This window comes from Lynx rufus, unplaced genomic scaffold, assembly GCF_022079265.1.
Source record: "Lynx rufus isolate CCGP_SWC_20201006 ecotype Redwood Valley unplaced genomic scaffold, mLynRuf1.p SCAF_1, whole genome shotgun sequence".
Classification (NCBI taxonomy): Eukaryota; Metazoa; Chordata; class Mammalia; order Carnivora; family Felidae; genus Lynx; species Lynx rufus.
The window spans coordinates 136,407,677-136,421,675 of record NW_025814823.1 but is presented as its reverse complement, the minus strand read 5'-3'; the positions used below and the strand labels follow the sequence as shown (position 1 = coordinate 136,421,675).

General features: G+C 34.6%; 1 protein-coding gene across 4 annotated transcripts in view; it reads right to left on the bottom strand.

Annotated features, from left to right (window-relative positions):
- Window positions 1-2,706: 2,706 nt before the first annotated feature.
- The window catches only part of BDP1 (B double prime 1, subunit of RNA polymerase III transcription initiation factor IIIB), an 89,570-nt gene continuing 78,277 nt past the window's right edge, over window positions 2,707-13,999 (bottom strand). For 3 of the 4 annotated variants that reach the window (XM_047087762.1, XM_047087754.1, XM_047087770.1), the window contains 4 exons: window positions 12,611-12,644; window positions 11,701-11,968; window positions 10,994-11,240; window positions 2,707-5,390 (listed from right to left, as the gene is read on the bottom strand). In XM_047087762.1, the coding sequence (XP_046943718.1) occupies window positions 5,262-5,390; window positions 10,994-11,240; window positions 11,701-11,968; window positions 12,611-12,644 (678 nt within the window). In that variant the 3' untranslated portion in view covers window positions 2,707-5,261. Of the gene's footprint in view, window positions 5,391-10,993; window positions 11,241-11,700; window positions 11,969-12,610; window positions 12,645-13,999 lie in introns of those variants that run through there. The other variant, XM_047087778.1, reaches the window with a different exon arrangement.

Below are 13,999 nucleotides of genomic sequence, written 5' to 3'. Positions count from 1 at the left end.
GCATGATGGAAATGTTTGTTTTGCAGGGTAATTACAAAGGTGTATGCATTGTCCTTGCTCAAAGTGAATACTTCAGATCTGTGTATCTTATTAAATGTAAACTATGCCTTAAAACTGTTAACTGCAGGGGTGTCTGGGTGGCTCAGTCGGTTAAGCATCTGACTCTTGATCTTGGCTCACGTTATGATCTCATGGTTCTTCAGATCAAGACCCACGTCAGCTCTGTGCAGACAGTGCAGAGCTTCCTTGGGATTCTCTCTCCCTCTCTCTCCGCCCCTCCCGTGCGTGTACTCCCTCCCTCCCTCTCTCTCTCTCTCTCAAAACAAATAAATACATGAAAATATTTTTAATTAAAAAAAAGATTAATAGAAACTGCAGATATGAGAACCGTGAAAATGAAAAGGACAAAATTATCAAAACAAGAAGAACATTTCCCAGAAGGGAGGTAAATGAAGATTCCATATTAAAAAGATCCATTAAGTTTCCAGCAGCATGAATTTAGGGGCGGGAAAGGAAGGCAAGCTTACACCAAAGTTCATTATTGTGAACAATACCAGGTCATAAAACTAAACAGGCAAGCCACTTTCAAAGGATAGATAGGGAATCAGAATGGAAACTGCAAACTGGAAGACAATGGAGCATGCCTTTAAAATGACATGAAAAGCATTTTCAAATTATTCAGGATTTTTATTCATAGCCTGAGAGTAGAATAAAGAAATTTCAGACACGAAATGTCTTAATATTATCACCCATGTATCCTCTTGCCGTAAACAGTGGAGGATATACCCACCAAAAAAATCAAGAAAGACAATGGCATGGGCACTACAGAGAATCTAAACCAGGAAAGAAGGGTAGGAAGTTCATAGAGAAATGGCGAAGGGCAGTACCACAATGACAGCTGTACTGCACATAAAGACCTATGAAGCCATTAGACCAGTTACAGTAGGAAGAAAGACGTCCATAAAGTTTCCCAGGAAAAAAAGCAAACTGTTTTTCTGACAGTTTGGCCACGTGGAAAATTATATGGAGAGGCATTTTGAAGCAACTATTAACTCCAAGAAAAACAAAAGGTTGCACCATAAATGTGACTTTAGTACATAATGTGGTACAGCACTGAATAATTACAATACAATAACAATATTGAATATGGATTAAGCCATAATTGTAACATATTAAGAGGGAAGGCATGGAAGGGAGAGTTTAAGAAAGCTAATACTCTTTTTTTTTATTTTTGAGAGAGAGAGCGTGCACACATGCGAGTCAGAAGGGGAGGGGCAGAGAGAGAGGGAGAGAGAAAGACATACAATCCAAAACAGGCTCCATGCTGTCAGTGCAAAGCCTTATTGTGGGGCTCAAACCCATGAATCATGAAATCACAACCTGAGATGAAGTCAGGCGCTCAACCAACTGAGCCACCCAGGTCCCAAGAAAGCTAAGTCAATTCACAATGCCTAATATTCATAAATAAGAGATTAACAGAATAACCATATTTAGAAATATGTAATAACAGAAGAAATAGCTAGTTTGAAATCTAGCACTACTTTACTTTTTAAGCCATGTACAATAATTTTTTAAATATGAAATAATGCATATTAAAAGGTTAGTACTGTGCCTAGCATAATAAATGGTAACCTATTGTTTTAAAAAAGTGAGTTTTTAAAAATCCAGGCAGGGGGAAATGAGAGTAAAAAGTCAGAATTTTAGCCACAAATTTAGCTTTGCATTGATAAAGAAAACAACATAAGGATACACACAGCCCACATAAAATATCAGACCAGTTGAACAGAAGCCCAATTATTCCTGGCACTGAAGTCAAATGTCTCCTACAGATTCTAAGTAGGATATTGGGTAATAAAACTTTTTTTTTTAATTTTTTTTTCAACGTTTTTTTATTTATTTTTGGGACAGAGAGAGACAGAGCATGAACAGGGGAGGGGCAGAGAGAGAGGGAGACACAGAATCGGAAACAGGCTCCAGGCTCCGAGCCATCAGCCCAGAGCCTGACGCGGGGCTCGAACTCACAGACCGCGAGATCATGACCTGGCTGAAGTCGGACGCTTAACCGACTGCGCCACCCAGGCGCCCCAATAAAACTTTTTAAAAGTCCGTAACATCATTATAGTAAAAATAACAATTTCTTTAGGCTTTTGCACTATTTGACATAATATCCCTAACCTCAAGCAGACAAAACAATGTAGGCGGCCCATATACATAGCTCTTTGATGATGTGACCAAATTCAATATAAAAATTCTATCTGGAGAAATGACTAGACTACCCTTTAGGAAAATTTCTACAAATATTTCTCTCAGCCAAATTTTTTGACCAGCTAAGATTTTGCCAATATCCACTTCAGAAGTCCAGGATTATATTATGTTCAGGACTAAAGTTTCCCATTTGGGAAGAGAAAACAAAATGGGAAGAGAAAAAAGAGTGAAAGAGATTGAGAGTTCTTGTACCTAAAAATTCATTATTTAAGCAAAAAAGCAACTCTCCACGTGTCCTAAGTGGGAATGAGGGGAAAGGATATTCTTTATTCTTACAAGATCAAAAAAATATCCTTCACAGCAAGCGTATCAGATAAAAGATTAATTGTTCCAGGTATACCATATTTTTATGGAAGGAAGAAAGCTGTAGGTGAAAAACTGACAAGTTTTGGTTAATTAAACATTAATATCTTTCAGTTATTAATAAAAACACAACCAAAATAGTATAAAATAACTTTTATTTACATAATTTATACCTATAGAACATAACTGCTTTCTTTAGAACAAGAAAATTTACAAGTGACAGATATTGCTTTTTGTCAAAAACTCCTTCAAGCAAGAGAGTATACACATGGTCACTTCTATTTCAAATAATATGGTCAACAGTGGATATTCATAATTTTATCTGTGCCTCAATCATTTACCAACAATTAGGCTTTTAAACCATCATGTTGATTGCTTGCTAAGACCTAAGTTTTCAGGAGGAAAAGTCAAGAAAACAAAACCATTATTCATACCTCTTTTAAGATTTATACAATTCTTCACAACATCATCTTTACATGAATCAGATTAAATATAGGTGTGACTAATTCTTTCCACCTTGTAAGGTAAAGACACTGATTACATTTTCTCATTTTCCCAGATTAGTTTTAAGGATATAATAGGACAATTTAGCTGGCTGACTTGATTCTCTAACACAATGAATGCCCAAAGATAAAATTATTTCTTATACAGTAAGAAATTATATCTTCCATAAAACCAATTCATTATAGATGTACAAGACAGATGTTAGCAAAGTTAAAAAATAAATATTACACAAGGGATAAAATAATAGTTTAACTGTGGCAACTTAACACTGAAACTAACATTAACTGAATGAAAGAAACTTTCAGAATATGAGACTTTAAAAAATTTTATAAAAACAGGGCATTAAAATGGCAATGTGATTTAATACCATGATTTTTTTGTGACATCTTAATCACACAAAATAAATTAATGCATACCTATTGAGAATTTCCACTCAGATTTACAGATCCTCCTTTATGACAAAAAAGTTAAATTGTAAATTTCACTGTAAAGCAATGAATAAGCTGTTATTGTTGAGCCATATCCGATTTTACTAATGAACTCAAAACTTGGCCACAATTTTTTTCAATATAGTTATCTAGACATTAAAATGTTTTCCCAGCTGAAATACTGATCATTTTGTAATGCAATCAATCAACACAGTTTTAACTGTGATGCACAACTCATAACTTCAATGATGAATATTTCATAGATAAGATAAAGATGTCAGCACCTTAAGGTATGAAAATTGCTGTCTAACGTAGGGGTCAAACTAAAAGCCCAATCCAGCCATGTCAATCACTTAAGTGTCCCCTGGCTATTTGCACACTGAAATAGCAGAGTTTAGTAGTTGCCACAGATTCCTTCTGGCCCACAAGTTCAAAAATATTTTCTGGAAAATATTTTGACTCCTGCTCTGAGGCTTTTCAAATAGAAGATTTCAAATAGAAGTTTGATGTGAACCACCACCAAATATTTGCTTGGGTGGATAATGGAATTACATATGTAAATAAAATTTCAAAATTAAAAACAACCCTTAAATTAATACTGATGATAATCACTGAACAAAATCTTATTATCTTATTTTCTGCTTTAACATCACAATTATGTTCGATGCTTAAAGGTCTGAGTGTTCCTTAAGCAAAATTTAATGGGGGGAAAAAAAACTATCAAGAAATCAGTTTTTTAAAAAAGGAATGTGAATAAGCGTATGTGTGTGTAAAGGGGATTGAGTTTTGTATGTAAATCTCCCTCATAAATTAAGGGTTTTTCCCCCAATCAAATCCTGAGATTATCCAAGAAATAACAAAAACAAAAAATTCACAGTACAAATTCAATATACTAAACTATGAGAAAAAATGTATTCAAAACATATACTATCCAAATACTTTAGTGATATAACTTTAAATATCTTTAAAATTAAAGAGGGAAAAGGGACAAACATAAATTTGTCAATGCCTTCTTTACCCATAATCTGAGTGGTGAAAATAATTAAAACTGAATATTCTTTTAAATAAACAATTTAAAAATAAATAAACTTTTTGATGTTTCGTCTTTATAAATAATAAGTTTAAATACTACTTGTTCAATTAGGACTAATGTTACATCAACATCAATTAGAAAAATACATATTTTCCAGTCAAATAGATGAAAATAGAAAAGTTTTTAACATTTACCATACTAAAGTGGAGTTTCACAATATGCTTTCATATACCGAGAGGCAACTGAAAAGGCCTTCAGCAAAACCAACAAAGAACAACAACAACAACAAAAAAAACCTCCCACCCCCAAAAAAAGACCCCAGAAAAAAACCTTTACAAAAGAAGTTCACTAAGTGTTAAATACAATCCACCTCCGAATACTTGGGCACTGTGATTTATACATAAACATTTATCCAAAACACTCCAGAATGTCCATGTATGTTCAGCACAGGAAGAGTAAAAATGTAAACAAGAGAAGCTTTTTCTGTCTCAGAAGCAGTCTTAATTGCTTTGTATTTCCAAAATGCTGAATCAATCAGAATGAAAGGAACCTCAGCAATGTTTTCCAATGATTATAAAAGCTTCAAATCAAGCTCATTAAATATTTAGTCAATCTAAAGAAAAACAGCCAGTGATGCTTTTTTCTAAATACTGCTTAGGTGATATAATTGACTCTGGAAATCCTAGACTTTGAAAAAAAAAAAAAAAACACAACAAAAAAGACTTTTATCATGTTTCATCCACTTCAATAAATATATCACTAAAAAAATATTCAGAGACTGTGGTTGGCCCCTCCTCAGGTGCCCGGGTTTGGCCAGTTTTACATTCCTCTTTTGGTAAGGGACGATCATAAGAAACCTAAAAAGATTAAAAAAAATAATAATAAGCATGCAATATAACATTTATATATTGGTAGTAGTAGTCTAAATTGATACTGCTTTTCCCTATCAGTTTAAACTACCACAAAGCAATACAGTGAGAGTTTTAAGTATGTTCATGCTCATTGACCAAATAATTTCATTTCTATGCTGTTATATTAGGGAAACAATACAAAACATAGTAAGAGTTTTATGAATAAGGTAACCTTTCAAGCATTAGTTTTAATAAAACTGGACTCAACATAAAACAGCAGGCATGATTAGATTAATTACAGTATTCACAAGGTCCATTATTTTACCCTAATTTCCACAAAAAAATTTTAATATAGAAAAAACTAACATTATCAAATCTGCAATGAAAAGTTTTAATAATCTGCATAAGAAAAGACAGACCCATGGAGCGCCTGGGTGGCTCAGTTGATTAAGCAGCCAGCTTCGGCTCAGGTCATGGTCTCACAGCTTGTGAGTTTGAGGCCTGCGTTGGACTCTGTGCTGACAGTTCAGAGCCTGGAACCTGCTTCAGATTCTGTGTCTCCCTCTCTGTCCCTCCCCAACTCGTGCTCTGTCTCTCTCAAAAATAAATAAACATTAAAAAAAATTTTTTTTTTAAATAGAAAAGAATAGACCCACAAAACAACAGTATTCAAGGAAACATTACAAATTAAAGCAATCCTATCAAAAATTAGCATACTTAGAAATCTATGACAAATTAAGACATAGGAACAGATATATGTATCAATGAAAAAGACTAGAAATATCCCCAACACATACAGGTGGAAATTTAGTATCTGAGAAAAGTGACATTTCAAAAAAAAAAAAAAAGGAAAATTGTATTATTTTTAAAATTATGTTGGACAACTGTATAACCATCTCAGGGGGAAAAAAAAGTCAAACCTATATCCTCAACAAAATAAATTCTAGATTAATTAAAAGATGTAAATGTAGGGGTTCCTGGGTGGCTCAGTCAGTTAAGTGTCTGACTTCAAGTCAGATCATGATCCTGAGTTCGAGCCCTGTGTCAGGGTCTGTGCTGACAGCTCAGAGCCTTGAGCCTACTTTGGATTCTGTGTGTCTCTCTCTGCCCCTTCCCTGCTTGCACTCTGTCTCTCTCTCAAAAATAAAACATTGAAAAAAATAATCCACTCTAAAATATCATGGGAAAACACTTTCATAATCCTGGACTAAGGGAGAAGGAGTGTCTTTTTAAATGACCAGAAAGGAAGAAGCCATAAAAGGAAAGAGTGATAAATTCATCTATGTAAAAATAAAAAAACATCTGCATGGCAAAAACTACATACACAAAATCAAAAGATAAAGGACATACAGGTTAAAAAAAAAACAAAAAAACAACAAAACAAAACCATGTACAACCTTTGTCACAAAAGGTTTTCTTTAAGAGCTTCTACAAATCAATATGAAAAAGACTAATAAACCAAACATATGAACGGATGGTTCAGAGAAAACAAGTGATTCAAATACATGAAGAGGTACTCAACTTCACTCATATATACTCATTAAATCTATGAAGAATGTCATACGTGAAAAAAATTGATTATGTGCTAGCGTGAGGAAAAAGGCCCTCTCATATACTACTGATAAAAATACAAATGGATATATTCGCTATGGAAGACAATCAAGTAATATCTGTCAAAAGAATGATCGTTCCTTTTGATCAGCAATTCTATTTCTAGGAAGGAATTCAACCTATGGATAAAAGTGTAAAATCACTCATTTCTAAGTTAGACGTTACCACATTATGTGAACTACCAAATCATTAGGAATAACCTAAATGGTTACCAGTGTGAGACCAATATTGCTCTATGGTACACGCAAACAATGGAGTATGATATAGTCATTAAAAATAATGAGGGCATTCTTGGGCACTTATTCCTGAAAAATGAACTTACATCCACACAAGAACTTGCATATGAATGTTCACAGCAGCTTTATCCATAATAGGCAAAAACTGAAAATAACCCAGATGTCCTTCAACTGGTGAAAGGATAAACATGAGAATTCTATTCAGCATTAAAAAGGAACAAACACATAAAACCATCTGGATGACTCTCTAGGGAACTATGCTGAGTGGGGAAAAAAGCTAATTCCAAAGGTATGATTCCATTTACACAACTGTATACAACATTCCACTTACATAACATTCTTTGAATGACAAATTTAATGGTGTAGAACAGGTTGCCAGAAGTTAAGGAGAGTAGAGGGAGTGCAATGGAAGTGTGTCTATAAACGGCAACACAAAGAATCTCTGCGGTGACAGAACTCTTTTGTAGCTTGACTGTGGCATTGTTGTTATCCTGGTTGTGATACCGTACCATACTTTTGCAAGACGTTAACATTGGGGAAAAATGGATAAAAGGTGTATGGGATCTCTGTACTGTCTTTTAAAACTGCATGTGAGGGGCGCCTGGGTGGCGCAGTCGGTTAAGCGTCCGACTTCAGCCAGGTCACGATCTCGCGGTCCGGGAGTTCGAGCCCCGCGTCAGGCTCTGGGCTGATGGCTCGGAGCCTGGAGCCTGTTTCCAATTCTGTGTTTCCCTCTCTCTCTGCCCCTCCCCCGTTCATGCTCTGTCTCTCTCTGTCCCAAAATAAATAAAAAACGTTGAAAAAAAAAATTAAAAAACAACAAAAAAACAAAACAAAACAAAAAAAAAACTGCATGTGAGTCTACAATTGTCCCAAAATAAAAAGTTTAATTTAGATTAAAAAAAAAAAAAAAAAAAAGATGGGGTGCCTGGATGGGTCAGTTGGTTGAGTGTCCAACCCTTGATTTCAGCCCAGGTCATGATCTCAGTTGGTGGGATGGAGCTCTGCAATGGGCTATGCGCTGATAGTGGAGAGTGCTTGGGATTCTCTTTCTCTCTCTCCCTGTCTCTCTGCCTCTCCCCTACCCACGCTCTCTCTCAAAATAAACATTTTAAAAAAGAGAGAGAGACTGAGACAGAGAAGGAGTAAGCTCTTTATATACTGTTTTGCAAAGATCTTTAAGACGGACTGTTATGGTGAAAACAGCAAGGAAGAACAGTATGCTGCTATTTATGAAACAAAAAGAAGAAAAATGTTTATATTTGTGTACACATAAAACATCTCTGGAAAAGTAAACCAACAGCTGATTAACAGCATACACTTATAAAAAGTGGAAACAAGGAAGCTGAAGGACAGATGTCAGAAACTTTGTAAACTTTTTTTGTAGATTATGAATTTGAAAACCTGTAGAATATAGTACTTATTCACAAAAAATAATAAAATAGCAATTTGAGAATTAGTCTTGCCTCACTGTATACCAAAGTCAATAATCATGAACAGAGTTCGTTTTAAAACTGATTACTGAACATTTTATACCTTGGGGAAAAATTCATACCCCCACTCACACTCTGTATCTCTCAAAAATAAATAAACGTAAAAAAAAAATAAAAAATAAAACATGCATATTAAAAAACCTCCAAAATTTTATTTATTTTTTTTTATGGTAGAAATTTAAAGTTTTATTGACAATATATTTTACTAAAAATGAAAATTGTATTTTAAAACAGGAAGTAGGGGTGCCTGGTTGACTCACTCGGCCAAGTGTCTGATACTTGGTTTTGGCTCAGGTCATGATCTCGTGAGTTTGAGCCCCACGTCGGGCTCCACGCCGACAGGGCTGAGCCTTGCGATTCTCTCTCTGCCTCTCTCCCGCTCTCTCTCTCAAAAATAAAGTAAAAAAAAAAACCCATGAAGTAAATGAGAGTAATGATGATACTAATAGGGGATAAACCATATAACCTGGAGGCAGCTTGGTGCTGTTGAAGTAGTTAAAAAGTATTTCAGTAAATTCTTAACCTAATTCATGGAAGCCGTGGAACTTGGGCCCTTCTGTCACTTAACCTTCTGGGCCTGTGGGAGTAATACCATCAATATCGATCTTACAAGGATGTTTGTGTAAAAAAGAAGGTATTTGACAAGAATCTTGAGTATAGTAAGTGCTCAGTGAGTCATTACATTTTTACACATTGCTGGGTAACATGGTAGGAACCATGAACGTGGTGTCCAAGTGCCTGGAGTTTAATAAATGCTGCATCTGATGAAAGCCTTTCTGTCTGCTCCCAATGTCTTCTCTCTCCATCTGACGGGGAGGAGATGGACATGGAATGTGTGTTTGCTTCCCCAGTATTTGACGTCATGTCCAGACTCTGAAGGCAGTGGCTTCCAGATAATTGGCACAGAAACCAACGAACATTCTTCCCATTAATCTGTCTAATGTTGCCGACCTTGCTGCCTTAGTAGAAAGTTACAGAAATGCAAAATGTGATTCCTCTTTATGTAAAATGTATTTAGAATTCATCATAAAAAACCTCCAAAATTTTAAAAAATAAGTGAATCTGAAAAAATTACTTGAAGCAAAGAGCTAAAGGTACGTGGCTTTGTTACCTAAGGATCTGACATAAACTGGTAAGCAAACCACTAAGATCCCAAAAGCTATAAATAAGCAAAAGATAGGAACAAAACAGGAAGAAAAAAAAAAAAAAGAGCAAGAGAGAGAGAGAGAAAATGTAGTAAATGTATGGGAAACAACCAAGCCACTAATAACTAAAGAAATGCAAATTAAACAAATGAAATGTCATTTCCACCTCTACCGTTACATAAATTAAGAAAAAATTTACTTTGAAGAGTAAGATCTAATGCTGGCAAGAATGTAATTTAACTGGCATAGCTACATTGCTGGTAATTATAATAACTGTTCTCCAAAGAAATTTGGCAATAATAAAGACTCATAAAATATTAGTCTCAGAAAATAATTCTAGGAAATATAAAACATTTAAAAATTTTTTAAAGAGGGTTTTTATAAAAGTACTCCTTTTGAGGTTCATGCTATCCAATAACTTTCCTGTGTTGAGTTCATAAGTAACCAACCCCAATATTCTTCCAAAGTTTTTGATACCAGTTCATGTATTTTTCCATCCCAGTAGTTGCCATATGAACAAGAATATAGAGAAATGAAACATACAAATTCTAATCTTACCACTTCTTGAATTTTTTAAATTTTTTGTAATGTTTATTTATTTTTGAGAGAAATAGAGTGCAGGGGAGGGACAGAGAAAGAGGGGAACAGAGGATCCAAAGCAGGCTCTGTGCTGACAGCAGCAAGCCTGAAGGGGGCTCAAACACATGAACGGTGGGATCATGACCTGAGCCAAAGTCAAGATGTTCAACTGACTGAGCCATCCAGCCACCGCACCATTGCTTGAATTCTTATGGGTGCCAGGACATTTCCCCAAAAGCAAACAGAATGAAACTACTGCTTTGTTTTGCTTCCACAGTTTAAAAAACTTCTTTGCATTAAAGGAATATCAGTTAAGTGTCCATTCATGACTAGCTTAATAGATCTGTACTAAAGGAGCTGTAACTTAATTCAACACCTACCTTCTTTCCCTTATAATGAGGTATGACGGGGAGGAGATGGACAAGCGATGCTCTGACATAATTTCTGACATCCAAAAGAAAATAACAATTGCCATGTTCTTCCTAGTTGAGTCTGATATCTAACCCATTCTATACAAATAATAAAATATGACAGTTATCACATACCTGAGCTGGTGAACTGCCAATATTCTCAGATTCGGTATTAACAACAACACTTGGGGATGGAAGCAGATCAGAGGACTCTTGGGTTTTTTTCTGGCTTTCATTGAGTGGATTTGATCTTTTCAAATTCTGTCTTAGTGTAGGTATAAAAGGCTTTAGGCGTTTCTTATAAACATGAGTAGGTTCATCAGACTCCAAACTATTCTTTGAACATATTAAAGACAAAAATCCCAGGGGTCTTCTGCCAGGTCTAGAAATGCAAATGTAAGCATATTCAAAGATATCCAGGAAGACACATTCTTAATACCAACTTCTTTCCTTTAATGCTAAAATGGCACATGTGATATACCACCTTAGTGGCATCAGCACGTCTACTAAGTGTCATTATTATTTTGATCATTATTTATTCCATCATACCAGTAGCTACCTATGCAGATTTTCTACCTAAAAGTTAGTATCAGCATCTAAAGGTAAGCTCTTGTTATAAAGAATGTTGTATTTGTCTGGAGTCTTGCAAAAATGTTGACATTACTGAATTTTCTTTGACAAAACTCCTCCCCTTTACATTACTGACAGAGGAATATGTTTATAAAACATCATCCTTAGTACTAGACTTAGTCTTTATGTTATATTTGTTGTGTAGAGGTTACATTTGTCCTTTGAGAGACAGAAATGGAAAGGAGCATTTGTTAAAGAGCTTCTCATGGTACCTGGATAATGGGGTTTTTGAAGCTGCTGTGATGCTACCCATTTGTTCAGACTTTGAAGCAGCACCAGTTCCCTCTTCCTTATCAGAGACAATCATCTCATTCTGAGGTAACTGAGGTGTACTCGTTTCTGCATGCGTGTCTATTGTTTCATCAAGAGACTGAGATCCTATACACTGCAAAGTTGGTTCAAGTTGCTCTTTCTGAGGTTCTGGAGTTGTATCTGTGCTTCCTGAGGTAGGGAAGGTATCTTGTCCCTTGTAAGACTCCCCTTCAAAAAACAAAGACAAATGGTAAGCATCCATCTTGAAATTTATATATCCAGTTGAACTGCAATATTTGAAGGAAAAAAATCAGGACATTCTATCATAAACCTACCCTAATAAGAGTAAGCTAAATTATAAGTTAATATATAAGTTATCGGGACTGTTAAGAATTGTAACTGGTACAAAGCTACGGTAACAGTTTCTGTATTCAGATACAAAATAGTCATATCAACCTATTTTTACCTAGAAAAGCTTTCTCTGTGTATATATATATGTGTGTGTGTGTGTGTGTGTGTGTGTGTGTGTGTGTGTGTGTGTGTGTGTATGTCTTTTCTAATCTCTGGGTAAACCTAAGGAACCATAAAAACTCCTTTATGCTCAGCTTTGTAATTCCTGAAATATAGTTGTTAAGCTTTTACAGGAAATTCTGTAGCCATATGGTTTTCTGTTATTACAGTATGAAAGGAGCTTATGTCTACGAAAGTGCCAAATCCAAGATCTCAGCTAAGAAGAAAAACTTCTAATAATAAAAGCAAAATACTTAGAGAAAGTAAGCAAGACTCTTCTTCAATTCCAAATTTGAATAGATGCATCAAAAATATCCAAAAATAACAAAATGTAATCACATTAAAATTTATTTCACTCACCTGTTTCCTCAACACTTATTTCCTCTGAACACCCCTGTTTTAAAAAAAAATTACAAAAAAAATTGAATCCATGTATCAAGTCAATCTATTTTTTTCTTTAATGTTTATTTTGAGACAGTGTGCATAAATGGCAGAGAGGCGGAGAGAAAAGGAGAGAGAGAATCCCAAGCAGGCTCTGCACTGTCAGCACAACGCCCACCATGGGCATTCAATCTCACCAACCATGAGATCATGACCTGAGTCAAAATTAAGAGTCAGATACTGAACCCCTGAGGTGCCTCCCACCCTCTTTTCTAACTAAAGAAAGCAGGTATCTCCCAGAAAGCTCGAGGGTAAAAGATGGCTTATGGAAACTCTACCAAACACTTATAAAAAAAGACACTGCTCCTATTCTTTCAACTATTTTAGAGCACAGTGAAAGAGGGAAAGTTTCCAAATGCTTTTTATAAATCAAGGCTAATATTGATTCAAATTAACCAGTACAAAAATATCAGATGAAATAGTATAAACATAATTCAGCAACACATCAAGAGACTAACATAATAATCAAGCAGAGTTTATTTCAGGAATGCAAAGATGATTCAATATATGAAATCTAATATAAAAAAAAAAAGAAATCTAATATAATTCAACAGAACTGAGGAGAAAAATACTATCATCATCTCTCTGTTTGTAGCGAAAGTGTCCAATAATATTCATACTTGGAAAAAACTTTACATTGAATAAAAAGACATTTTCTTAACACCATAAACTATAATTACTACAATTCAAAAACCAGCATCTCACTTCATAAACACTGGAAATATTCCCATTTAAGTCAGGAGTAAGAAAAATGTATCTACTATCAAGACTATTTTATGACTTTTTTTTAAAATTATACTAGCCAATATAGTTAGAAAAGAGAAGGAAACTAAAGGTATATGAAGTAGATGAGAAGAATTAAAATTTTATTTGCAGATAATATGACTTTACTTAGAAAACCCAACAGAAACAAAAGAAAAATTACTGTATACGATGAGGGGAATTTAGTAAGCTCTCCGGATAGAAAAGAATTCAACGATAATAGCAACAAAAGATAAAATTCTTAGGTATAACCTAATAAGAAATGGAGAATTTAAATGAAGAGGAGATGAAAATACCACTAAAAGACGTAAAAGAATAATTAAACAAATGAAAAGACATACCATGTTTTTGGATAAAGAAAAAAAATTCAACATCACAATTACGACATCAATTTTCCCTATCTTAAGTGGTCATGTTAATATGATCCTAAAACAAGCATCAATAGGATTTTTTAAAGCTCTGAACAAGCTAATTATAAAATTAATATAGACTTTAAATCATCAAGATTCTAAACGAAAACACAGGCAGCAACCTCTTTGACATTAG